General features: G+C 34.5%; 3 protein-coding genes and 2 long non-coding RNA genes across 6 annotated transcripts; 4 read left to right on the top strand and 1 right to left on the bottom strand.

The window, feature by feature from the left end:
• Positions 1–1389: 1389 nt before the first annotated feature.
• On the top strand, positions 1390–3703 carry LOC144566645 (uncharacterized). Its single transcript, XM_078316683.1, has 2 exons — positions 1390–2015; positions 2812–3703. The coding sequence occupies exons 1-2, from the start codon at positions 1653–1655 to the stop codon at positions 3379–3381; spliced, it is 933 nt and encodes a 310-aa protein (XP_078172809.1). The 5' UTR covers positions 1390–1652; the 3' UTR covers positions 3382–3703.
• Positions 3704–5165: 1462 nt separating this feature from the next.
• On the top strand, positions 5166–5745 carry LOC144566822 (uncharacterized). Its single transcript, XR_013515287.1, has 2 exons — positions 5166–5529; positions 5585–5745. It is a non-coding gene; the product is annotated as an uncharacterized LOC144566822 (long non-coding RNA).
• SHM7 (serine hydroxymethyltransferase 7) lies at positions 5419–9614 on the bottom strand. Of its 2 annotated transcripts, none has more exons than XM_078316852.1 (7): positions 9468–9614; positions 9082–9346; positions 7757–8115; positions 7158–7422; positions 6291–6696; positions 6098–6199; positions 5419–5990 (listed from the first exon to the last, which is right to left on the bottom strand). In XM_078316852.1, the coding sequence occupies exons 2-7, from the start codon at positions 9298–9300 to the stop codon at positions 5764–5766; spliced, it is 1578 nt and encodes a 525-aa protein (XP_078172978.1). In that variant the 5' UTR covers positions 9301–9346; positions 9468–9614; the 3' UTR covers positions 5419–5763. The 2 variants fall into 2 exon arrangements, with proteins under 2 accessions (XP_078172978.1, XP_078172977.1); XM_078316851.1 differs by having other exon boundaries at positions 9082–9360; positions 9468–9609.
• On the top strand, positions 9224–9682 carry LOC144566823 (uncharacterized). The gene is made up of 2 exons (XR_013515288.1): positions 9224–9339; positions 9470–9682. It is a non-coding gene; the product is annotated as an uncharacterized LOC144566823 (long non-coding RNA).
• Positions 9683–20899: 11217 nt separating this feature from the next.
• On the top strand, positions 20900–25319 carry LOC144566132 (Methylthiotransferase). Its single transcript, XM_078316030.1, has 11 exons — positions 20900–21197; positions 21323–21361; positions 21480–21571; positions 21863–22112; positions 22241–22360; positions 22450–22525; positions 23029–23237; positions 23458–23566; positions 23641–23733; positions 23838–23998; positions 24631–25319. The coding sequence occupies exons 1-11, from the start codon at positions 21039–21041 to the stop codon at positions 25162–25164; spliced, it is 1842 nt and encodes a 613-aa protein (XP_078172156.1). The 5' UTR covers positions 20900–21038; the 3' UTR covers positions 25165–25319.
• Positions 25320–26192: the final 873 nt, after the last annotated feature.

Genomic DNA, 26192 nt, shown 5'->3' with positions numbered 1-26192 from the left:
TGTTATTCCAATTCCAACCGTTCGTTGAGATTCATTAAAATTTGTGCATGAAAAACTTATTTATCGAGACTTGCGTATGAAAAAATTTGAACGGTTTAGATCGAAATAACAACAGATTTTTTTTTTTCCTCATTGCACACATTTTGTATTCTACCTCGTTTTTTCATGTCCACCAAACCACTATGAATCGTGACATTGCACTAGGCCATTGTGGTTCAGAGCGGCGATGCTCTATGCCGAGATTTTTCAAAAACGATGCCAGAGAATTTCTTTTCAAATACTATGGATAAAAAAATATCGGAGCTAAACCCTTTGGAAATCAACCATGAGTAATATATACTTAGGAGCAATGTTTTAAAATGAGGTTTTTATGAGTAATATATACTTAGGAGCAATGTTTTAAAATGAGGTTTTTATGCAGTATGTAGAAAGTCATTGTATATCGCATATGCAGTATATATGTAGATTTTTTTACTTATATATGTGGATTTAAAAACAAAAATTCACACACACATACACACTCTATATATGAGTAGAAGTAGAGTGTTCTTAAGTTCACCAAGGAACTTGGTGAATTACTCAAGTCTAAAACTCATTAAACCGGCTTCAGATGATGAATCCAAACCGTTGAAATCCACATACCTTACGAGTGATGCGTCTATATGTGAAAATTTTAAACATTCGAATTAATTTAATATAAAGTCAATTGGTCAAAATTAGAAGGTTAATAAATTATTTTAATTCATTCATTTTTTGAACGTTTTTTTACCGCTTGACTTTATACTAAATTAATTCGAATGTTTAAAATTTTCACATATAGACGCATCACTCGTAAGGTATGTGGGTTTCAACGGTTTGGATTCATCATCTGAAGCTGATTTGACGCGTTTTAGACTTGAGTTCACCAAGTCTATTAGTGAACTTAAGAACACTCTAGTTCTACTATATATATATATATATAAATAAGTATGCGGCAATATGCAGTAATATACGTAATAATATGTGACCGAATATGTTGTAATAATATGCAGTGCAGACTCATATGCAAAACTGTATATTAGATCGCATAGAAATTTTCTATGTAGATTGAAACTATATACGCATATGCAGTTACAGACTGTATTTTAATATGCTCTCAAATTAAAGAAGTTGAAGCAAGGAATGGTATACATACGCCAAAAAATATCCCCAACAAATTTTCTGCATAAAGACTAGAGAATTAATTGGTGCCCCTCCCTCTCTCTCTATACATCCCTTTCTCTCTCCTCACACGCGGCCCTCTCAAGAAAACAAAGGAAACCTCAAAAGCAACTACCACCCGTCACAAACCAATGAAGCAACTCAATTAATTAGCACCAAAACATAAACAACAATACCCAAAGAATTAACAAAGAGAAAGCAAATCAAACTATATCTGTACCCAAAATCCTCTCTCTCTCTTTCTAGCCATGAAACCAGTGGAGAGAAGAAATCCATCATTCCCCCCACACTTTTCATGAACTTTGTGCTCATTTTAATTTAATCTTTTTCTTCCTCTTAGTTTGTTTGTTTTTAAATGTAATTCTCTCTAAACAATTCCCTATAAATACACCTCTCTTCCCTTTCTCCCCTTCTCAATTCACCCCACCACCACCTCTATCTCTCATTCAAACATGAATTCTTCTTCTTCGTCTCTCAACTCATTCTATTCCTCCTTAGCTAGAGGCATAGATGGTCTCGATCGGTCGGCCTCGCCGCACCTCTTTTGTCTCCAGTTCATGCAAAACTCGCTGTCTCTCATTCGTTCGACTCACACCCAACTAACCCAACTCGTCAAACGGCTCCACCTGCCAGCTGGCGAGTCGTGGTTGGACGAGTACATGGATGAGTCGACCCGGTTATGGGAAGTATGTGATGTGTTAAAACTAGGCATGTCTGGCATGGAAAACTATTGCACAAATGTAACTCATCTGGTTTCTTTGATGGAGGATTTGATTAGAAATGGAGACTCCATTCATTCACACATTGGTAGACAGGTATTAATTGGTTTTTTTTTTTTTACAAAACTTATATATCTCGCTTTTCAAAGAAACAGGATTTATTTGTCTAGTGCTTTCTGAGAATAATGGATGGTGGTGTGACCTGAGCAATGGATGTCTACTTTATTTTCTAGAAATGGAGATAACTCAGAACTGTGCTCAAGACTCCTTTGCTTTCATTTTCAAATACACTTTAATATTATTTTCTTTTCAATTCTTTTGTGAAGATACGACCCTTTTTGTTTGTAAAAAGTCTGTAGTTGTACGATATATCTTTTTTTTTTTTAAGTAGTACTCTCCTTTATACAAGCACTAGATTCCCATCTTGCTTTTCCTATTTTTAAATTTTTAATTCTAGTTGATGTTTTTTTTTCACATATTTAATTCAAGAGGCTTCTGGTTTTTACAACATACCCATCATTAGTATATAGAAGTGGAACTCAGGTTTTCTACATTTTTTTGGCTTTGTGATACAATATTCACCTCATCACCTGCCAATTAATACTATAGACTGAGGTACTAACCTAACCGGCCAATACTCTTGAGTCTTGCTTTACTTCCAAAGAGTAACTTTCTTATGTTACTTTTTTATATTATCTAAATGAGGTTGTTCTTCTTCACAAAAGTAACAATCAGCAATTCACATTCGAAACTCAAAGATTTTATGCAAGTATAATATTGTCGGTATAAGTAACATTATAACCACAATGCACTGTTACTATATGCATGTAATTATCTCTTGATTTGATATATGAAATTTAGTTTAAGTAGCTTTGCCTCCAATTGCATATAGGTTGCAAGAGCAATAACTGGATGCAGAAGAGAGGGGATAAGTCTCGAGGAAGAAAACCGGGTACTAGCTGAGACCCGTTTAGACATGCTCCCTCTACAGCAGTCTGACGAGGTGTACCCCACCGAATCACGGCTTAACGGGTTCAATGGATTCCGAGGTGTGTTATACGCCATGCGCAGTGTCAGCTCCTTTCTACTGACAATTCTGACATGGGGCTTGGTTCACTGGTGGTCCTGCTCGGGTCCCAGTTTTAACGGGTTGAATTCATTTGGATCTGCTTATATGACTTCGATCGAGAGGTTGCATCAACGGGTTCGAATTGAGATTGAGCAGACAGCAGAACGGCCCGGGATATTATTGTATGAATTCCAAATAGTTCGTGCACTGATACAGGAACTGGAGAGGAATGGAGGTGATAGATTGGAGATGAATGAGAAGGTGAATGGATTGAAAATTTGGATAGGTTTGTTGAGAAATGGATGTGAGAATTTAGTTGGTCAACTGGATGATTTATTTGATGAAATTGTAGAGGGAAGAAAGAGGTTGTTGGACTTGTGTAGTAACAGGTAGATTTAATTTAGAGATAGAGATATTAAATTAGTGAGAGTGAGAAGGGATTAACATACATCTTTTGTAAGGTCAAGAAATGAGAATTTTACAGGCTCTAAGTTTATGTGGCCTCATTTGTGAGTTGTGACCGTTTATGAATTTGACCTTTGATATATACTTTTAAGTCCTCCTAGAAGTAGAGAGAGAGAGAGAGGTGGGGGGTGGGGGGTTAAAGGGGGAACAAGAACACATGGTGTGTTTGTAAAGAAGAGGAAGTGAGAGGTCAGAGAACAGATTCTCTCTAGCTGTAAGAAGTTTTCAGGAAATGGAAAGGTAGTTTTTGTATGATGTAGGAGATGTGCCTGCTTTACTTGATATGAAAATCATAAATATGAGTAAATTTTTTTTTACTACAAATATTTGATTTAAATAAGAACCAATTCAAATCCTCTATAGTGAATTGTTGATGAAATTATCAGAATAGAACACACAATACAAGTTTTTGGTTTAATTTTACAGTGAAAAACTGTAACAGAGGTATCTAACCTTTCCATTTCCGAGAAGATTCCTTGGCTTATAAATCTTTTTCTAACAAAAGATAAAAGTGAGCTGCCCCAGTGCAGCTTTTGTCTGATGGAAGTAATTAACATAGTAGATGGAGAGCATAAAGCATAAAGGTGAAAAAAAGGTTTTGTGAAATCACAGTGTCTGTCTCACCAGAATCTACTGCTACAATTTCCAAAGGCTTAGAAAGTCTAGTAATTTTGTATGATTGATTGAATTTTTCATTTGTTAAGGGAGAACTAGCAATTCCAAATTTCAGTCCTACCAATGCAGTGTTTGTGGTTTTTCATGTTTAGTTAGCTTCATTCCATCCAGAGGGCAAAACTTTTTCAGGGAATCTGAGAACACAAAAGTTGAAAATTGTATTGATCCAGCTTCTATTTTGTAATTTCCTCCAATATTTTTTTTTAATTTTAAGAAAAACAAAGGACTGAAACTTCCAAGAATATGTACAGCATTACATCAGCACTATTATAGGAAAACAACAAACTATGCTTTCAAACTTCCATCTCTGAGCAAGCAAAGAGACAGCACATTTTTTCTCTCACCATCTAAAAGTGTTTCAAGAGAAGGAAAAAGAAAAGAATCAGAATTCAGAACCACTAATTAAAGCTTAAGTAGTAACGAGTGTACAAAGAAGCTTCTGAAATTGATTGACTATGACTTGCACAGTTGCATCAGACTCTTTTGCCTTCATTAAATTTCACTTCATTTTTCAAAAGCACACAATATAACAATGCTCCCAGACATTTGTTATTAACATAAATTGCAAGTGCTTTTGTTAATGAACTTGTGGTTCGGTTTGCCTTAAAAGAGAAGTACATGTGCTTTTTGTTAGATAAAAATGGGAGGATGGGTCTCTGTTTGTGAAGTTCCCCATTTACAAGATGTTATTAATTTGTATAAAGCTGACAGATTCAACACTTCGATCAAAAGTTGCCTTGTAAGCAAATGAAATTCAGAACATAACATAACAGTTCATAACATAACATAACATAACATAACAATTCAAAACATAACATAACATAACATAACATAACAACAGAGTGAGGCAATGGTAGATTGGTAGTATGCATATTACATAGTGGCATGCACTCTGGATTTTTGCTATTTTTTGCTATTTTTTTAGTCTGGTAGAAAACCACTTGATTTGAAAATTTTGAACCATCCAAAAACAATGTTCTAACTATCTAAGAAAAATACTAAAAAATTCTGAAAAATGTAAAATTTAGTCTTTGCGAACATTTTCATATGAAGATCAAGTTTAATTGTTCGGATAGACTATTTGAACTTCGAAAATAGAGATATGGATCCATAACACATGTTGATTCGTAATATGCATATTACCAGAGCCTCACTTGCATAACAATTACTTGCAGCAATGATGGGTATGCAAATTTATCACACAATATTACACCGAGTCAAGCAATAGTCAATGTTCGCCACACATTTCACACCAAACCAATCTCAAAATCCGTCACAAAAAAATTATAACAGATGGACAATTTATATTTCCAATATCAAATCAAACATTGTAGCAAAGACCAAATAAAACTTACAAAACCAGCAGTCACATTGAACAGTATAGGGATGTACTGCAGTATGGTATATCAAAAAAAAATATCGCAGTCACATTGAACAGTATAGGGATGTACTGCAGTATGGTATATCAAAAAAAAATATCGAAATATAATCCTCCTAACATATGTACAACAGTTATGAAGTGTTTGGGGAAACTACACCTGACATGCCTACTATCAGGTAGGTATATTTTATGTGTAATTTATAAGGCCGCGTCTTTCCTGCAAGGTAAGGAAGGAGTATTTCGGCCAAAACTAATCACTCATAAAACAAACCTGGCATCGCAAACTGTGAAGCAAATGTGCACACACAATTCGCCAGCACAGCAACATCTCTGTTTTGTTCAAGGCCCCTAAGAAAGTCTTTTTGTAATTTACCATAATCCCTTTGCACGTTACTAGATATTTGGACAGCCCTCAAGAGGAACCCAGCTATTGTTTCAAAATCTCCCTCTAAGCAACCTCTTGTTGTCATAGCCGGAGTACCTAGCAAAATAAAATGCAATAAATAATAAATAGATTGATGATAAGAATCATTCGACAGGTAGTTCAACAAATTAATCTTTAGCATATATAATTCTGAAAGCACGTACCTATTCTAACTCCGGCAGGACAGATAGCCCCATTGTCGCCAAAAATCGGGGTTTTATTAACTGATATGTGGCACGCCTCACAAACCCTTTCAAAGTTCTTCCCTGATAAAATATTGCCCCAAAAATCATCACGATCAGATTATTTATAATCTTATAGAATAGACAACACAACAAGTATTACAAAAGGAAGTACCAGTCAAGCCAAAAGTTCTCAGGTCCCAGAGCACCAGGTGATTGTCAGTCCCACCAGTCACCAACTTACAATTCCTTCTAATCAAAGCATTGGCCAGTGCTTGTGCATTTTTCTTCACTTGTTGGATGTAAGCTTTGTATTCTGGTGTGGCCACCTGCTTCAGTGCTATGGCGAGCGCAGCTATGTGGTTGTTGTGGGGTCCGCCCTGCAGGGAAGGGAACACTGCAAAGTTGATTCTCTCCTCAAAATTGTACATGCTCTCAGTATGGGCGAGGGAGAGCCCATTCTTTTTTCCTGGTCTTTTTGGGCCTTTTCGGAAAAAGATTATACCGCCTCTTGGACCTCGAAGGCTTTTGTGGGTTGTTGAAGTGACTATATCACAGTAATCAAATGGGCTAAGGCATTCCTGCAAAACAAAAAAGTTAAACAGTAACCATCAATAAAGGTTTATTGCATGTACAAGTGCCAGAAGCATTCCTGTGCTTGTTTGTATTTCTTAAAATTTGGAAAACTGGAGTTCTACTTTATTCAATTGCCTTTTGTAATTTTAAAAACTTACATATCTGTCAGTTGAAATACAAAGATTATTGTCAAAAGGAATTTGGTCAGAGATCCCATATCATACCAGGTCAAGTCGGGTTTTGGTATCCTATTATTCCATACCAGCTCATATTTAGATCCTCAGTTATTTTTCATAGTTGGAGTTTATTGACATAGTTGTAGTAATTAAGATATTTTTGTTTACTTAGGCCTGTACCAGTATATACTATGTCTGATATAAGTACCATCATCCTTAATTTGAACCGACTGTAACTAACACTTTAAAAAGAAGAACCCAACAGTATCAGATAATCAGTGCTAGACTACCTTAGCTGCCACAATGCCACTAATGTGGGCCATGTCGCACATTAAAACAGCACCGCATTTATCAGCAAGCTGCCTGAACCGTGCATAATCCCATTCCCTCGGGTACGAACTGCCTCCGCAAATTAGAATTTTGGGGCGGTAGTCCAACACCTTCTCTTCAAGTTTGTCGTAGTCAATGTATCCTGTTTGCGGATTCACTTTATATGGAAAACTTTCAAAAAAGATCGATGCACCCGAGATTCTCTTCCCACTCGGTGTTAGGTAACTGGAATTGATTAAAATTACATTAGCAGCTTGTATAAGTGCAAACTAGTTTATAAAACAATCATGTCTGTGAATGTATGTACATGCCAATGTCTGGGTGTATTGATTAAAAAGGGTTGCGGTCTCAAGATCATGGTAACAGAATGTACCTCTCATAAACAGAACTACAAATTTTTAGTAACTAAATGGGTTTCCATTTGCACGTACTTATTTGCTTTGTTTAAGCAGAGGTTCATGCCGGAAAATGAATCAGTGTGCTAAAAAAATAGTCATCTTATCTACACCGGTAGAGGAACATAAAGGCCGACATATGTGAGCAAAGATGTTACACATACCCGTGACTGACATGGCCACCGGATGGCGAATCAAGACCCATAATGCGATCCTTGGGAAGCAACAACCCAGTATAAACCGCAAGATTTGCCGAAGTGCAAGAATACGGTTGCACATTCACACCCCACTCATCAGGATCAAGCCCAAAGGCCTTCAGTGCCCTCTCCTGACACAACCTCTCCAGTTGGTCGATGTACTGGTTTCCTCCATAATACCTGGCGCCAGGCAATCCTTCAGAGTACTTGTTGGTAAGGTGAGAGCCGAGCACTTCGAGAACCGCACGGCAAACGTAATTCTCTGATGCGATCAGCTCGATGCCGCATATCTGACGCTGTTTCTCTTTATCCATTATAGAAGATATCTGGAAAAATTTAGAAAAAATATGAAATCAAGTGCTGGCTTAGAAATCTAGAAAAAATAATCCATTCAGAGTGTTTATACACCCCCGGTTTTGAGCCTGACTGTATCTAATACCTAGACAATATCTAATTCCTCAAACAAGTGCAATGTCCAAATTTAAAAAAAGGACTTCAAAATTTTCAACTCACGAAAAGAGCAGCCAACAACCTCAAAAATCCAATATGGTTCAGTATAATTGGTTTGTTAATTGCTTGGTGCTTTTGTTATTTACTGGTTTCAGTAGCTTTACTTCATAAAATTACTACCTGAATTTGGACTGGTATGTACAATGGTTGAAAACAGTGTACCGATATTACACTAACCTATGCATCTTCATACTTTAAATGTTTTTCTTGATTTGAACCTCGTATTACTAAGTCTGATCCATTAGGTGCTGGACTTCCACTAGGCCAGTGTTAATTACCACAAGCGAGCTCTAAATCTCTAATCAACATTCAATGAAGTTTTCAACTGGACAAAATAGTACAGTGCCAAACAGTATAAGCCACTTGTTGGTACAGTAGCGCTGAAATCAAACGAGCTGAGACACTCAATGTGAATAATTCAACCGTGTATTATACAGCTAGACTATTAGAGAAAATTTATAAATTTTTTTTTTTTTTTTGATAAAAGGCTTCTTAGCCCGTTTCATTAAAGAAACATAGTACCAATATTACATCAAAAGCAAAGATTGTCTTGCAACCAAAAATCATCAAACCCTACTAAACAAAAGCAAGATAACAGTTGCATGGTTTGCCATAGCTAGGCTAGCTAATATATTTACATTTAATTTTTAAGTCCTCCATTTGAGGATGTTAAACATCAAAGGGGGCAGGGGCATCATCTCCATCTCCAGGGGGGGAATTTATAAATTCATAATTGTGTAATTACCCGTACTTTTTTTTGACAGGTTCATTAGTTAACATACCTCGGGATCAGCAACATGAAGAGGTTGGTTCCCCCATGATCGAACAGCCGCGTTGCGAGATTGGAGATCAGGCGTTTGCTGCCTCACCGGCCGAAGAGAGGAGGCCGATGAAGAACATGAAGAAGGTGAATCAGACCTCTTTCTTTTCTTAAGAGAGATTGAGTGACCCAAAATGCTGAATCCACCCCCATTTTCCTCTTCATCCGATGAGTATTCCATCGAATTCAGTGATTTGAAGGGTTATGCGTGCACAAAAAGGTACGATCTGGACAGTAATAACTGGCAAAAATAGTAAAATCGGCGCTTGAGAAGTAGTATCAAAAAGGTATATTTATAATTTTCTCAATTCGGAAGAAAAGAATTTGAAAACAAAAGAGAAATCTTACAGCAAATTAAGAAGAAGAAGAAGAAAAGCAGTAGCAACAACAGAAGCAACGACAGAAGCGGTGGCAACAGTCGCAGTGGAAGTATCGGAGTCTAGGGTTAGGGTTTGTGTGAGGGTGAGCTCCCATTAGTGGCAGAAGCGAGAGAAGGAACAGAGAGAGAGGACGAAAGGGGCTTCGAAATGTCTGAAGCCGAGACGAGACGACTAGAGGCGAGACGACTAGAGGCGAAAGAGAGAGTATTAAACTAGGTGCAGAGGGGATGAATCTGGACGGTTCCAAGGGAAGGAGATGTAAAACAAAGACTGATCTTCTTTTACTGTTTAGACGAGTACTTATTTATCCCCTCGTTGGGGTGTGCTCCGTAGGTTCAGATATCGTCTCGTCTCTTCTCCAGTTTTGTTAGAATTCCAGTGAGTAGCTTGTACTCTTAAGATAAGAGTAAGGTTATGCTACTCTCTGTAATTTCAATTAAGATTTTTTATTTTTAAAATTTTCATATATGGTTAATTTTAACAGTTTAATATGACTTTTATATGAAAATATATTTGTTGACTAAAGTTTTATTATTCTTTTATGTAGGTAGAAAATCACTATATTTGAGTGATTTAAAATCTTTAGATCACATAATTGATTATTATCATTCAGACGTAGTTAGTATTTCTAAATAAAATGTGTTTGTGTGCAAAATTCATCTCATACATAATTTATTTTACAGAATATTATTCTCTTATTTATTATATATTATGTTTCTTAAAAGAGGAAAAATGACAAAAAAATTTATATTACAATTGAAATCAAGTATTACAATAATGAGTAGAACTAGGGTATTCTTAAGTTCACTAAGTACTTTTGCAAACTTAACTCTAAAACTTATCGGGTTGTTTTCAAACGACGAATTTGAACTGTTAAAACCCATATGCCTTACGAGTGATGCGTCTACATACGAAATTTTTAAATTTTCGAATTAATTTTGTATAGAGTCAAGTGATAAAAAAATGAATGTATTAAAATTAATTTATAAACATTATAATTTTGACCGCTTAACTTTATACTAAATTAATTTAAAATTTTAAAATTTTCGCATGTAGATGCATCACTCATAAGTTAGATGGGTTTCAACAATTTGAATCCGTTGTTTGAAGTCAATTTGATAGATTTTAGAGTTGAGTTTACGAAGGAGTTTAGTGAACTTAGAAACACCCTAGTTCTACTCTACAATAACTATCTACTTCTCCAAAATTAGCATACTTCAATAGATTTTTCTTCATGTAAAATCTGAAGAACAATCCTAATTTTTATATAATTGAAATCTAAGTTAAGATTGAATGATTATTTTCAATATAATTTTGAGTCCTTCTAAAATTTAGTCTCTGCCGCAGTAATGAGATTTTATACCACTGAAATATTCTGAATGAATTTTGCTGCAACAAATAATTTGCTACAATTTTGATCAAAACATAAAAAATAACGAATATTTCAACATATAATGAAATTTTGGTCTGTGATTGGTGTGAATTAAAGGATGATTTATGTATCTACCAAATTTATGGGTTTTCTTGTAGTGTTTTCCAACTCCACTACTATAATATTTTTGTAAAATTGCTTTTAAAATTACGTGACATATTTGCAAAATTGCTTTTTTGTAAATTCCAGACAGCTTAAAATAAACTCTGATAATTTTTAATAAATAACTTGAAATTATGAGGAGGGATCCACTTACAACAACTTGAAAGTTACAACATCTTACAACATCGTTTTTTTTCATTTTCAAAGTCCAAATCGTCGATCCAAACCGTTAGATATTCAATCTATATTAAAACGTGGTTGCAGACCAAATTTTACATTTTTTGGAATTTTTTTGCTATTTATTAAGATGGGTACAAAATCGCTGTTTTTTAATGGTGCAGAATTTTAATAAATACAGCGATTTTGTACCCATCTTAATAAATAGCAAAAAAATTTCAAAAAATGTAAAATTTGGTCTGCAACCACGTTTTAATATAGATTGAATATCTAACGGTTTGGATCGACGATTTGGACTTTGAAAATGAAAAAAAATGATGTTGTAAGATGTTGTAACTTTCAAGTTGTTGTAATTGGATCTCTCCTCTGAAATTATATATATATTTTTTTAAACAGGTGGTCACCTACCGAGGTCCAATTCTCTAAAGTTCTATCCGAAATGGAGATGATCAGCGGCTTCCCACAATTTAGCGCCGGTCAAAAAGTCTTAAAATTCTTTTACTTTGACTAGCTGTTTTCCTCTGAATAGGCACGAATTTCGTTTTGCTTGAGAAAAAAATTTATTCTTTTTTTAAAGGACGATGATAACAATTCCCGCAGTCTTCACCTCGCATTTATTCTCGCAGATACTGCTAAAAAAAATATGAGGAATCGCTCAATCATTAACGGGCGTTTAAAAAACTGCGGGTATTTAACTTGAAGCATCAAAGTATTTACCTTGAATTTGTCAGGTATTAAATTATCTGCAATGATCTCTATTTATGAAATAATAAATCAATCCATTAATTATCCCCCGCACAAAATTTTCTTTTTTTTTGAATCATCCCCGCACAACTGGGGACCATTAAACATGGGGGAACCACTCAATCTTTAATGAGCATTTAAAAAACTGTTAGTATTTAACTTGAAGAATCAAAGTATTTAACTTGAATTTGTCAGGTATTAAACCCTATGCAATGATCTCTATTTATGAACGAATAAATCAATCCATTAATTGTCTCCGCACAAAATTTTTTTTTTTTTGAATCGTCCCCGCACAACTGGAGACCGTTAAATAAACAATCCTCTCACCCAATGATAAATACTCTGAGACATAATGATAAATACTTTATGTTACATGGGTAAAGACTTAACATTATATGGATAAATACTTTATGTTACATGGATAAATACTTCTCATGCATACTTGCAACTTTCAGTAAAACATCAATGATAAATACTCTCATGCATAATGATAAATACTTTATGTTACATGGATAAATACTTTGTATTACATAGATAAATACTTCTCAGACATAATTGCAACTTACAGTAAAACATCAATAATAAATACTCTCAGACATAATGATAAATACTCTATGTTACATGGATAAATACTCTATGTTACAAGGGTAAATACTTCTCAGAAATAATGATAAATACTTTTTTGAACATCAATTAACATATAAGCATTTATTAACGGGGATTGTTATTAGATAACAGTATAATTAATGTGGAGATTGTTTTTAAAGGAATAATTAATGCGGGAATTGTTATTAGAGGAAGGCATAATTAATGCGGGGATTGGTATTAAATGATAGTCTAATTTAATGCGGGGATAAAAAGAAACTTTTAGCGAAATTAGTGAGGGAATATATGGCAGTTAAGGAAGAGAGAGAGTGCGGGGAAAATGGGGGGATGAGAGTGGGGGGTTTCATATAATTTTTTTATTTAAACGCGGCGAATATTGCGTAATATACTGTCTGAATTGGCATAAAAATTGCGAAGTACCCATCAAAATATGAGACTTTCTTTTTATATTTTTTTATGATGAGCTGGCGAAAGCAAATAAATTACGGCCATTTTTATTAATACCCTAAAAAAAATTAATTTTAAAAATAATCATACATCGAGTTTTTTTTTTTAAAATGCCCCAACCGCCAGGCCCACGGGCGGCCCAAAACACAAGCGAACCGCCCGTGGGACGGGCGGTCCTCTTTTTTTTTTTTAGATATTAGATATTAGTATTTTGATTTAAATAATTTTGTGAAGAAAAAGTTTTTTTTTTTAGAGTGTATGCCAAAAAATAAAACATTTGATATATCTTTGATTTTTTTTATTTTGGTGAATTTTGGTTTTATTTGTCAGTTGGATATCATAAGTCTAAATATAACACTAATTAAGGACTTGGCCTTTATTAAAAAAATTTCAAGTTCTGACAGCTTGTTGATCTTCTTCTCTTTATTTATGGTACTAAAACAGTAGTTTAGAGTTACTAAAATATGTTCAAACATCAAATTAGATATCTGTCCATGCACAAAGTATCCTAGACTGACCTCTAGTATGGTATCAAGTCCAAACTCAGCAGCCAAGTACTAGGCAAAGGCCACTGGTATAGTGCAATGCACTAAAAATATCAAATTTGACCTTTGATGATAAATTAGCAAGTATGGATTGATACAGGGACTAAACTGCAAAAGTAATTGCACCAGCATGTAGAGCATTCAAAAATACACAGAATTGATATAAATTTCAACTTATTTGGATTTTTCTACAGTTAGTTATGAATTTTCAAAGTTTAATTTTTGAAAAAACTTTAAACAGCCATAACTTTGGCTAGGAAACTCGGATTTACGCATATGAGCACTTTTCGGAAAGGGGAGGATGAGACGGATCCGTTTTGCCTAGGTGATACATCAGGCATCATAATTTCAAAAAAAATGTCGTTTAGTGCCTCAAAAATCCAGTTTAAGTTTTCGTTCGACGGTAGGCATTAAAAAACAGCGATTTTCAAACCATCTTAATAAATAGTAAAAAAATTCAAAAAAAAATGTAAAATTTGGTCTCTAGGCACATTTTAATATAGATTAAACATCTAACGGTTTAGATCGGCTATTTGGACTTCGAAACTAGAGATATGAGCATGAATTAAAATGTCCCGTTTAATTCACGAAGTAGCGTAGCCTTACTCTATATGTATATATAATATAAGAGTTAGGCTGGGGTGCTATGGATAGCATAGTGGCCTCTATGCTACGGCTCAATATTCGAGTTTTCAAAATCCAAACGGTCGATCCGAACCGTTCATCTTATTCTCCATATTAATATCTGCTTGGAGACCAAATTTTATAATTTTCTGAATTTTTTTACTATTTATTAAGCCACTTTGAAAATCGCTAATCCAACGGTTTTACTGTTTTGTGCAGCCACCGTTGGATCAACAATTTTGTAAAATACTTAATAAATAGTAAAAAAATTCAGAAAAATGTAAAATTTGGTCTCCAAGCAGATATTAATATGAAGAATAAGATGAACGGTTCGGATCGACTGTTTGAATTTTGAAAACTCGAATATTGAACCGTAGCATAGAGGCCACTATGCTATCCATAGCACCCCAGCCTAACTCATAATATAATACATGTATATATATGTATATGTATATGTACATATTTATACATATATACATATATTATAAAAAAAAACTTGCTATTTATATGTGTATGTGTATATGTGTATGTGTATGTGTATATGTATGTGTATATGTATATGCGTATGTATGTATGTATGTATGTATGTATTTAATTCAAGAAATTTATTTTGATTTTAACACTAAATTTAACCCGAATTACAAATCAAATATTCAGAGGGGAGCAAAAAAAAATTCAGAGACGGGCAAAGTCGATCAGTAATTCGGTACCAATAAATCACCACTAAAACTTAAAATTCAGGAGAGGGCGGCTGTCTCCGTGCTACAGTAGATCCGCCCCTGTAACTACTAACCCAGACAGACCAACAAACTAACTCCGCTCAAATTTTTAAGGGAATTTGTCGGCTGTGGAATTTGGTAATTTTAATGCTAATAATCCGTCATTGGGTTTATTTCATTTTTCGACTAGTGTGCATTTTAAAAGATGCTCAATTCGTTTGTAGATAGTTTTTATACAGAATTATAAAACTGAATGGATATATGAGATAAGGGTAAGGCTAAGGTGTTATGGGATGCATAGCGACCTACAGTGCTACGACTCAATATTTGAGTTTTCAAAATCCAAACGGTTGATCCGAACCGTTCATCTTGTTCTTCATATTAATATGTGTTTGGAGACCAAATTTTACATTTTTTGAAAATTGTTTACTATTTTTTTAGATAGGTAGAAAATCAGTTGATCTAAAAATTTCTGCACCATTCAGATATTTGATTTTCTACCTATCTAAAAAAATAATTCGAAATTACCATTCTTTACGATGTTATACAAAGCGACTGAAGAAAATTGATTTCAATTGATTATCAGTCTTCGCCACTCTTCGGGCGTCGAAATGCTGAAAAAAATAATGTAGTTCGCTACACATAATATCGCACATCTATCAAGGCACGAAATATTTGCAGTAACAACCTTGTAAAGTAATATAATCCAATAATTGTTTAGTAAAAGTATAATTGTAATTTTTTAACAATTTATATCCTCTCTTGCAGATATTGGATCGAGATATTTTTTTTTCAGATTATCCGCGTAGTTAACAAAGCAAATTTTTTTTAATCAAGCCCGTAGACATCGAACAAAGCAATTTCAATACCAGTTCAATACTGAACCGACGCCTTCGTAATTTTTTAGAATTTCACATCTTAATTTTTTTTTAATCCGACTACTCTTTGCTTAAATGTATTATGCCTTGCTTGATGAGATGAAAATCAACATTCACAAATTACTTTAAACAATAATTAATAAAATTTCGAACAATATGATTTCTTGCGTACATTACAATATCTCATAGTGTCTGATGTCTTACATTTTTAAAACAGTAACTTTGTAACTATTTAAAAAATAAAGGATGCTGATTTTGTATATACTGGCTGTAAGAGCTTGGTACCTTGCCATATCTCTTAATTGGAACTACTATTGCGGAAATCTGAAATTTTTGTATGATGTTGATTTTGTTTTTTGTTTAACTCCTCCATATTTCGATCCAAAATAAAAAGAGTGATGGGTGTTTCCTTACTTGAATGATGCTTATGTTATATCGTTTGAATTTGATACATTTCACTCATTATTTTTATCATGTGTATCATGTTCATTGTTAGGGCTGTCAAAAAAGCTCGCGGCTCGTGGCTCGCTCGCGGCTCGCCTCTAGCTCGCTCGCTAACAGCTCGCTCGGTAGTGGACCGAGCTGTTAACGAGCCAGCTCGGCTCAGGCTCGGGCCAAAATAAACGAGCTGAGCCAGGGGTCAGCTCGGACCGGGCCAGCTCGGCTCGTTAAGCTACAGTGAATTTAGGGTTTAGTCCCGTATAACTTTAAGTCCAGTCCCATTTTTAAAGGCGCAATTATGCAAAATTGATGTATTTTTAGTTTGGGAAGAAAGAATATGGCTTTAGTTGCTTGAAGATGTGCCTGCTGGACAATTTCTTAAATTTTTTGAATGAGATTTCTTATTTTTTTATTTTTGAATTTGTATAATAACAGCCCAATAAAGCCCAACGAGCCAGCTCGTCAGCTCGCGAGCTAGCTCGGGCTGGCTTGTCACAAGCTGAGCCAGGAGTTTTGGCTCGGGTGACCTAGGTCCAGCTCGCTCGGTCCAGGCTCGGGCCAAAATAAACGAGCTGAGCTGAGGCCCAGCTCGGCCCGAGCCAGCTCGTTTACAGCCCTATTCATTGTGTATGTTATATTAGAATATGGATTTTTCTACTACACTTAGCAAGGGGTTCAAGAGTACGATGAGCGGTACACTTGGTGACTTGGTGTATCAATTTTTATACAATTAGCATGTGTATAACATGTCTGTACCGTACGGTGTTACTGTGTTTTGTATAAAACCCTTTAAAAAAATGAAGGCAAATGACTTCGTCCACTTATTTCAAAATAGATAAAAATTTCTTTGCGAACTGCTTTGGCTGGTGGAATAAAAGGGTCATGACTCGATTCAAGTTTTGCAATTATAATAATAGTTTTGTGTTCACCCAAAAATAAGTAAAATATAAATCTTTGAAAGGGTCACGACTCTATCGATTTTTATGCAATCAACATTTCTAGTTAAGCAATCACACTATTTGTCCTTCAAATCTGAAGTTAAATCTTCAAATAGAGGCAAATCCAAGCACTAATCACTGGTACTATTATGTTAATGGTACGTGACAGTACCACATGAACCAAAAGTACTATATTCCCTTAATATAAGAGCAAAATAGTCACATATAAATAAAAGATGAGGGATCCACTTACACCTTTTTTCGGTGACACCAGATTACACCTTACATTTTTAAAGTCCAAATAGTTAATCCAAACCGTTCAACATGATGTATATATTAAAATGTGCTTGCAGATCAAATTTTATATTTTTCTGGACTTTTTTACTATTTATTAAGATGGGTACAAAAATGCAGTGGTATGGAAATAACGATTTTGTAAAATGCTTAATAAATAGTAAAAAAATTTAAAAAAATGTAAAATTTGATCTGCAAGCACATTTTAATATATCCATCACGTTGAACGGATTGGATTGACTGTTTGGACTTTGAAAACTTTGAAAATGTAAGATGTAATTCGATGTCACCAAAAAAGAGTGTAAGTGGATCCCTCCTCTAAATAAAATATATGGTAAAATCAAGAGTTAATTTCATTTAAATTCTTCCACCCCCTTCCCTTTCCTCACCTCCCGTCCTCTCCCCTTCTTCAATAACTTGTGGAGCACACACTTAATATTCACACTAAAGTAGATCAGACTATTTGAATCTAAACTTAAATTTTGAGTTAACTTGAATGGTATGAATTCGCATAATTGAAACACAAAAATAATGAAAACATTAAGTATTTCCAATCTTCTAGTGGTTAACTTGTAAAAAGAGGTGTTGAACTCTTGAGCACAGTAACAAGATTCTCGAATAATTCAAATTTGAGCACTCTGCGAATCAATCAGCGAATAAAATGTTAATTCGCAAATTAAACGAATTATTCACGAATTTTATGTTTTATTCGCGATAAGTTTGCAAAAATTTGTCGCATCGTGATTTTGAAATATGGAAAAAAAATTGAAATCGTGAGGTATTCACAACTTTCTAGGGCAGCTGGACCATTACGTGTTATAGTGCTCCAAAACTTTTTCAATCTCCCGAGTTCTCTCCAATTTAAAAAGAATTCATTGCATTATTAACGAAGATCTGAACGGTTGGATCTGAAATTGATGGTTTAGATATTTTTAGAACCATCCAACTAAATCTGAAAAATAAGAGAGAAACTTTAAGGGTGCTTTTGAATCGTCAAGAATAGTGATAAGCCGAAATTGTATCTATTGAAACCTAGGGTTTGTTATGTAAATTAAGCCAAGTTTTGTTGAAATTAGGTTTAATTAGGTTAGAAATGTCCAAAAGTTCAAGTTACTGTCCTAGTTATGTTTGTTCTATAGGTAATCAAGTGTTTGGAGCTTAACAAAGCAGAATGGGTAAGTTAGCACGAAGATTGGAGCTTCTGCCAACATTCATTGAGGCCCGCAACCAAGCAAGCCAAAGCATTTCTGCACATCCATTGCGGCCCGCAACCAAACTCATTGCGGCCCGCAATGACTTTTCCAGCACAACATCTTCATTCCATCACTTTCATTGCGGTTCGCAACCAAATCCATTGCGGTCCGCAATGACCTCCAGATTTTTTCTGCGCAGTATGTTAACTACCTCCACTCATTGCGGCCCGCAATAAGGCGGTTCAGAGCCCGAATTTGCTATTTTTAGGGAGTTATTTCTAGGTTTTGGAGGGGTTATAAAAGGGGGGACCTGTAGAACAGATTGAGTACGTTTTTTAGGCAGAATTTCTAGGGTTTCAACAAGGAAGAGCAAGGAAAAGCTAGAAGAGAGAAGAAAGAAGAAGAGATCATTGATCAATCGGTTTTATTATTTTCTTTCCTTTGGAACTCTTTTATTCTTTTGCTTTGATTTGTATCTTAGCCATGGCTGGCTAAGGGCTTTTCTAGGGTTGATTAGGGTTGTACTTGAAACTTTTGTTATGATTTAGTTGGTTTTATTTTATATATTCTTGTTCTTTGTTGTGATCTATTCTTTATTTTAATTGATTGTGAGGACTTAATCGAAATCACATGAAACCCTAGGATTTTGTATTTGCAATTGAGAAATTGAATATTAGGTCCAGACCATAAGGAATAGGGTATTTGATAGGCTAAGTACTGAGAGGTGACGCTTGTCTTATACGGGCTTTACCTAATAGTTTAGAGAATTGTGCCAAGTACCGAGAGGTGAAAGATAGTTTTCTAGATTTATTGGGACAGTAAGAACTTAATGACTTTAGATTAGGGTAGCCAAGTACCGAGAGGTGACGTTTATTCTAATTTAAAGATGGTATTAATATAGAGATATCATTTTGTACCCACAACACCCAACTGTGCCTTCATAACTAAAAGAACAAATTTAATAAACCAATTAGTCATAACACTAGTGGATAGGAACCCTAAGAAACCCTAATTTCTCATACTTGTTAAAAACTCAGATTTTGCTTTAAGACTTTAGTTTAATTCATTTTAATCGAAACCAAACCAACCTTTGAACAAACAAAAACCTTTTTTTTATTGTTTTTTACTAAATTAAATTGTTAGGTTAGATTTAATATTCCGACTTGTCCCTGTGGAGACAATCCCTAAGTACTACTTGACAAGGTTGTACACTTGCAACCGAATTGAGTGTAAATTAGAATTTATTACTTGTGTAGTAATAATTCACATCAAATAGTATGGAGTTAGCACTGTTTTTGGGTTATTAATTATTCTTTTCCACTATTATGCATTTGGATTACCCTGTGAATAAAAATATTTATGAGGTTAGCGTTGTTCTTGCTAACTCATCCAAACAATGGAATAACGCTAATCTCATATTAGCGCTATTCTTGTTATTCCCGAAGTTGCATTCTAAATGCACTCTAAATATTAAGCATATTTGACTACATAGACTTAGTGGGCTTAAAAGTTTAAACTCGATCTTCTGTATTCTTTTCTGTAGATAAATTTGTATTCAAGTTATTATCTAAGTGTCAAAATTCTTTTGATTTAAAACTTAATTTTCTGACTTCATTCCATATTATTTATGAATTATACCTGAATTATTTTCGAATTACAATTTTTAATCTCGCCGAACCAAACCAAATAATTCATTTGTCCCTCAATCTCGATGCACTCGCAAAGTGCGTAACAGCTGCGCTCTGTCGATTTTTTTTATTAATAAAAAAGAAAATACAAAAATATCGCGAAAGGTGATCATTTTACTGAAAAATTGAAATATAGGAAAAATAGAATTGATTATCTCATCTCCTAGACGGTACAAAATTTTCCATCCAAATTAGTGCTCCGCTAATCTCGCTAAGTAAAAAAAAAATCATGAACGGGATATATTATCTCGTCAAGCACTGTAAATTTTTTTTTTCATGTAAGGGAATAAAAAATAAAATTGCTACTGTACTGAACGGAATGATCTATCTCGTCCATATTTTTTATTTTTTCTAGTAAGATTGCTAACTAAAGTCAGCATTAACGGAACGGACCTGTTGTTCCTTAATTTCAATTTTTAAGCAAACCTATCCCTTTCACGATAATTTTTTATTTATTTTTATTTTCGATTAATAAAACAATTGGTGTGCTCTGAGCTGCCGACATTTTTATTTTTACCCAATTAAAAAAATAATTTAATAATAAAAATAATTTAATTGGGTAAAAATAAAAATGTCGGTCTGAGCTGCTTCATTGGCACGTGGTGCCAAAACCCTAATTAACAACACAACACAACACAACACAATCTCTTCTCTGCTACGCCGTGAAAAAACAAGCAGCAGCGGCACGAGAGATACCCGTTTTGGTCAGAAATGGAGGTGGGGGATATCGAAGATGTGGTGGCGGGTCTCGGAGCTGCTCCGGGTCTCCGATTACCCATAAATGCTGTGGCGGTGAAACCCAAAAGGACATCCAGAGCGGATCGGATCCGTGGCGAGCTTCTCTCTAATCCTTTTGTGCCCGGTACTCAGGTCCGAAATGAAATGTCCCAATTGATTACTCTGTAATTCTGTGAACAACCTTGCATTTTGCAACTAGTTGCTATCTGAAACATCTATTTACATTCTCTGTTTTCTCTTACTGTGGTTATTGTCAGACAATTTATATGAAGACATTTGGATGCTCACATAACCAGGTACTTCTTTCATGCATTCTTTGTTTATCTTATAAGACAAATTATTATTATTATTTTACTCTGAGACTACATACAACAGTACTTGAATTTTCATATGTTGTTATTTTTTGCATTACAGAGTGACAGTGAATACATGGCAGGTCAATTGTCAGCATTTGGATATTCACTTACTGACGAGCCTGACATGGCAGATTTATGGTTGATAAACACGTATGTCTCTGATCCTTGTGATTAATTTGTTTTCTTATATATTCATAGCCTCCTTCCCTGACACGATATACTGGTGTCAATTGTCAGCATTTTAATTTGCTGAGGATGCTAAATTTTTTTATTGTATGAAATTTTCACCAAATACCTTGCTGTTTGTCCCAGGCGCGTAATTCAGCTTTTGTACAATTATTCTACATCTTTCAAAAGATGTTCGGCTCATTTAGAAAACAAAGTATTATAAAAAATAATATAAAATGAGCATTTTCTTCTGATTTTCTTTATTGACTGTAGATGCACGGTTAAATCCCCAAGTCAATCGGCCATGACGACACTAATCAACAAATGTAAAAGTGCCAAAAAGCCCCTGGTGGTGGCTGGATGTGTACCTCAAGGCAGTAAAGATTTAAAGGAACTTGAGGGCGTCAGTGTAATTGGTGTACAACAAATAGATCGGGTAGTAGAGGTAGTAGAAGAGACTCTAAAAGGCCATGAAGTGCGACTATATAGCAGGAGAACCTTACCATCTCTCGATTTACCCAAGGTTTTTTTTTTATTTCAGAAATTGAGAAATAAATCACTTTTTCTTAAAGTGTATCTTTGAATATGTATACTAACTGTATGTTTCAACATTGTTTTTCTTTATTTGTTGATGATTTTCTATTTTTTCAGGTGAGAAAGAACAAATTCATAGAAATTCTTCCAATAAATGTGGGTTGCTTAGGTGCATGCACTTATTGCAAGACAAAGCATGCGAGAGGCCACCTCGGGAGCTACACCATTGACAGCCTCGTAATATTCCTATTTTTTTATTTGCCTTTTTGTTGGTTGAACTTAAAATTTAGGAGTTAATTATTTTTAATGCTTGTATTTTTCTGTAGGTAGATCGTGTTAGAACGGTAGTTTCAGAAGGGGTTAAAGAGATATGGTTGAGCAGTGAAGACACCGGTGCTTATGGTAACTTCACAATTTTTTTTTCCGTCTCTCTTGTTGTTTAATAACATCATCTTTGATTACTTTTTAAGAGGGTTCAAATGCCTTCATTTTTTAATTTTCTAATAACTAAAATTCTTAAATCTATATGTCAAAAAAAAACCGTTAGGTGTGATCTGTATTATTTTCATGCACATAAAAAATTATCACCTTTTAATTTTGGTTTTATATGAATCAAGAAGTTGAAAAATCAACGCCCATAATTTATTCACATCAGTGTATTTTTGCAAGCTCTTGATACAAATCAAAACAAAATCAAAATATCATGATCTTTTACATGTGCATGGAGAAAATGATATAGATCATAACTTGTTTTATTTTGACATTTAAGTTTTAAATTTGAAGTTATTGTAATTCTAAAAAAGGAGGCATGGAGGAACAGAAAATGGAGGCATTTTAACCCTCATTATTTAATTACCAAAGCTAGTTTATGCATTTGTGAATTGTGAAAAATCTTTAAATTTCAGGGAGAGATATCGGCACAAACTTACCAAATCTTCTCAATGCATTAATTAAGGAACTTCCATCCGATAGAAGTACAATGCTTAGGATTGGCATGACAAACCCTCCTTATATATTGGAGCATTTAAAAGAAATAGCTGACGTGTTAAATCATCCCTCTGTTTACTCTTTCTTACATGTGCCGGTACAGTCTGGCAGTGACCCTGTATTAACTGTAAGTTTCCTAATATACTGGTGCATGTTTTGTGACAATAGGTTTTCTCAAGTTCCAAATGAATCCCTATTAATGTTTTGATTTAGCTTAAAGTCTTTTGTGACAATAAGTTTTCTCAAGTTCCAAACAAATCCCTATTAATGTTTTGATTTAGCTTAAAGTCTTTTGTGAACGTCACTGATTATTACTAACTTGACCATTGGTTATAAAATCATTCTAGGCAATGAATCGTGAATACACGGTTGGCGACTTTAGAAAGGTGGTAGATACTCTCATGGAACTTGTACCAGGCATGCAAATTGCGACTGACATCATTTGTGGATTCCCTGGTTCGCTCTCTTCAACTTAACTAAACCCTTATATTATTTTTCTTTTCAGTGTCTTAGACTATTTTTGGTTACAGGTGAGACCGAAGAAGATTTTGCGCAGACTGTTAGCTTGATAAAGGATTATCAGTTGGCACAAGTTCACATTTCACAGTTCTACCCTCGGCCAGGTACTCAATTTAATCTTTTTGAAAGGCCAGTTTTGGTAGGGTTTTTAAGTTATCTTTTGTTCCTCGACTTATTCACCTGTGCTTTTCTTATCGCTAAATTGAAGGAACTCCTGCCGCAAGAATGAAAAAAGTACCAAGTGTTGAAGTGAAGAAACGTAGCCGCGAATTAACGACAGTTTTTGAGTCATTTTCGCCGTACCAAGAAATGAAAGGCCGGATAGAGAAAATTTGGATCACTGAAATTGCAACAGACGGCATCCATCTGGTAAGTTGTGCAAATTTTCTACAATCTTCTGTTAAGCTCGGTGAATAGTTGCATCAATATCCTCAAATGAAAGAAAAAAAATTAATTAGAGGGTTCAAATGCCTCCATTTTTATAACTAAAATAACTTAAAATTTCAAAGTTAAGTGTCAAAATAAAACCGTTAGATATGATCTATATAATTTCCTTGTATGCACATGTAAAAGATCATTACATTTCAATTTTCTTTTATTAGTATCAAGAGCTTGCAAAAATACACCGATGTGGAGAACTTCTGGATGTTGATTTTTCAACTTATTGGTTCATATAAAACCAAAATCAGAAATGTGATAATTTTTTATGTGCATGGAGAGAATAATATATCACATCTAACGGTTTTATTTTGAAATATAAATTTTATAATTTTTTTTATTAGAAATAAAAAATGGAGGCATTTGAACTCCCAAATTTATGCACCCAAAAAAATAACAAATACAAAAAAACACAAGTGCTCACAGAACAAAGACAATAATAATAATAATAAGAAACTAATAGTTTCTTCATAGATGCTCTTTTTTCTTTGTGAGTTTTGGACTTTGTATTACTGGGTGCATTTCTTGATGTTCTAAATGAATACTTGTTTCCTAAATTGAAGGTTGGTCATACAAAAGGCTACATACAAGTTCTTGTAATTGCACCCGAGAGCGTGCTTGGCACCTTGATGGATGTCAAGATAACATCTGTTGGGAGGTGGTCGGTTTTTGGTGAACTTCTCGGAGAACCACCACTTAAACCAAACAAAGAAACAACACCAAACATATCTAAAATCAACACTGACAAACTCTCGTCCCCAATAGACGAACTATGCAATGAAGACGCATCTTGTTGTGCCAAGACATGCAGTTCTTGTGCATGCTCAAATGAGAAGAGCTCCTCTGTCAGGGCAAAGGAGTCATCAAATGATAGATATGGAGATGTGAGATTTGGTTTTACAATTCGGTCTTTGTTTGTCAGGAGAAGAAGATCAGATAAGTCAAGTGCAGAGAACAATGCAAAAATGGTGGTAGAGAAGAAAGGGGATGACAGGCTGGCTTATTTGGATTGGTTTTTGTTTGGTATAATTATTCTGGGTTCAGTAACTATGTTAGCTATTCTAGTAAAATTTTCTTCTGTACTTTTCTCATCCTGAGATTGTCAAATTTTCTTCTGTTCTTTTTGTACCGGTTTCCATCTTCTAAGTGGACAAATTGATATTATTTTTACTATCCTAGTTGCATGTCATGCTTCACCATATACTATACAAGTATACTACATACAAGTCGAAATAAGGCTCTTTGAAGGTTACCAAGGTTCCATCCGTGTGCTGGCATCAGTCTAGAAGATTCTGTTGAATGTTGTTCAGTTCAGATCCTCTGCACGGCAGGTTGGCATTAAATAGTAAATACAATCAAATTTGTGGATCTCGAGAAGTTTCTAGAGAGTGCTGTTGCATAGTCCTTGTGATTACTGCCTTTTCATATCGTTTGCAGCTATTGAACTAGGGTGTTCTTAAGTTCACACGTCTAAAACCTGTCAAATCGGCTTTAAATGATAAATCTGAATCGTTGAAATTTACATACCTTATGAGTGATGTGTCTACATGTAAAAATTTTAAACCGTCAAATTAATTTAGTATAAAGTCAAGAGGTAAAAAAACATTCAAAAAATAAATGCATTAAAATTAATTTATTAACATTTTATTTTGACTGATTGACTTTATACTAAATTGTAAAACTAAGATGTGATAAGTTGTAACTTTCAAATGTTGTAAGTGGATCCTTCTCTTTTAAAGCAGCAGTTGACTTTCAAATGTTTTTGAGTAGATCCCCTCTTTTGTTAAAGCAGCAGTTGGAGCTGATATTTTAACATCATCTGATGCACACCTTGAATTTCCCACTACCGAGATCATCAATCAGAAGCATTTAGTATGTGAGGTTGCATTGCAAAAGCAATGTAGTTGACTGTTGCCGAGTTAAGCTGGTTAGAGCCTGGATAGATACTGCTAATTTTCTGATCAAGTATCAACCTCAATTGTTTTTGAATTGTTGGTGCAGCTTGGATCGAACAACTGCATTTTCAAGATAAAATGTCTCGAGACTCAATATAACTTGCAACGATCAGCCCAAACAAAACTATTAATAACGATCTAATACAGTAGGGGCAAAATTAAAAGAAAAA

Source organism: Carex rostrata, chromosome 15 (assembly GCF_964058835.1).
Source record: "Carex rostrata chromosome 15, lpCarRost1.2, whole genome shotgun sequence".
Taxonomy (NCBI): domain Eukaryota; kingdom Viridiplantae; phylum Streptophyta; class Magnoliopsida; order Poales; family Cyperaceae; genus Carex; species Carex rostrata.
This window is presented reverse-complemented; position numbering and strand designations above follow the sequence as displayed.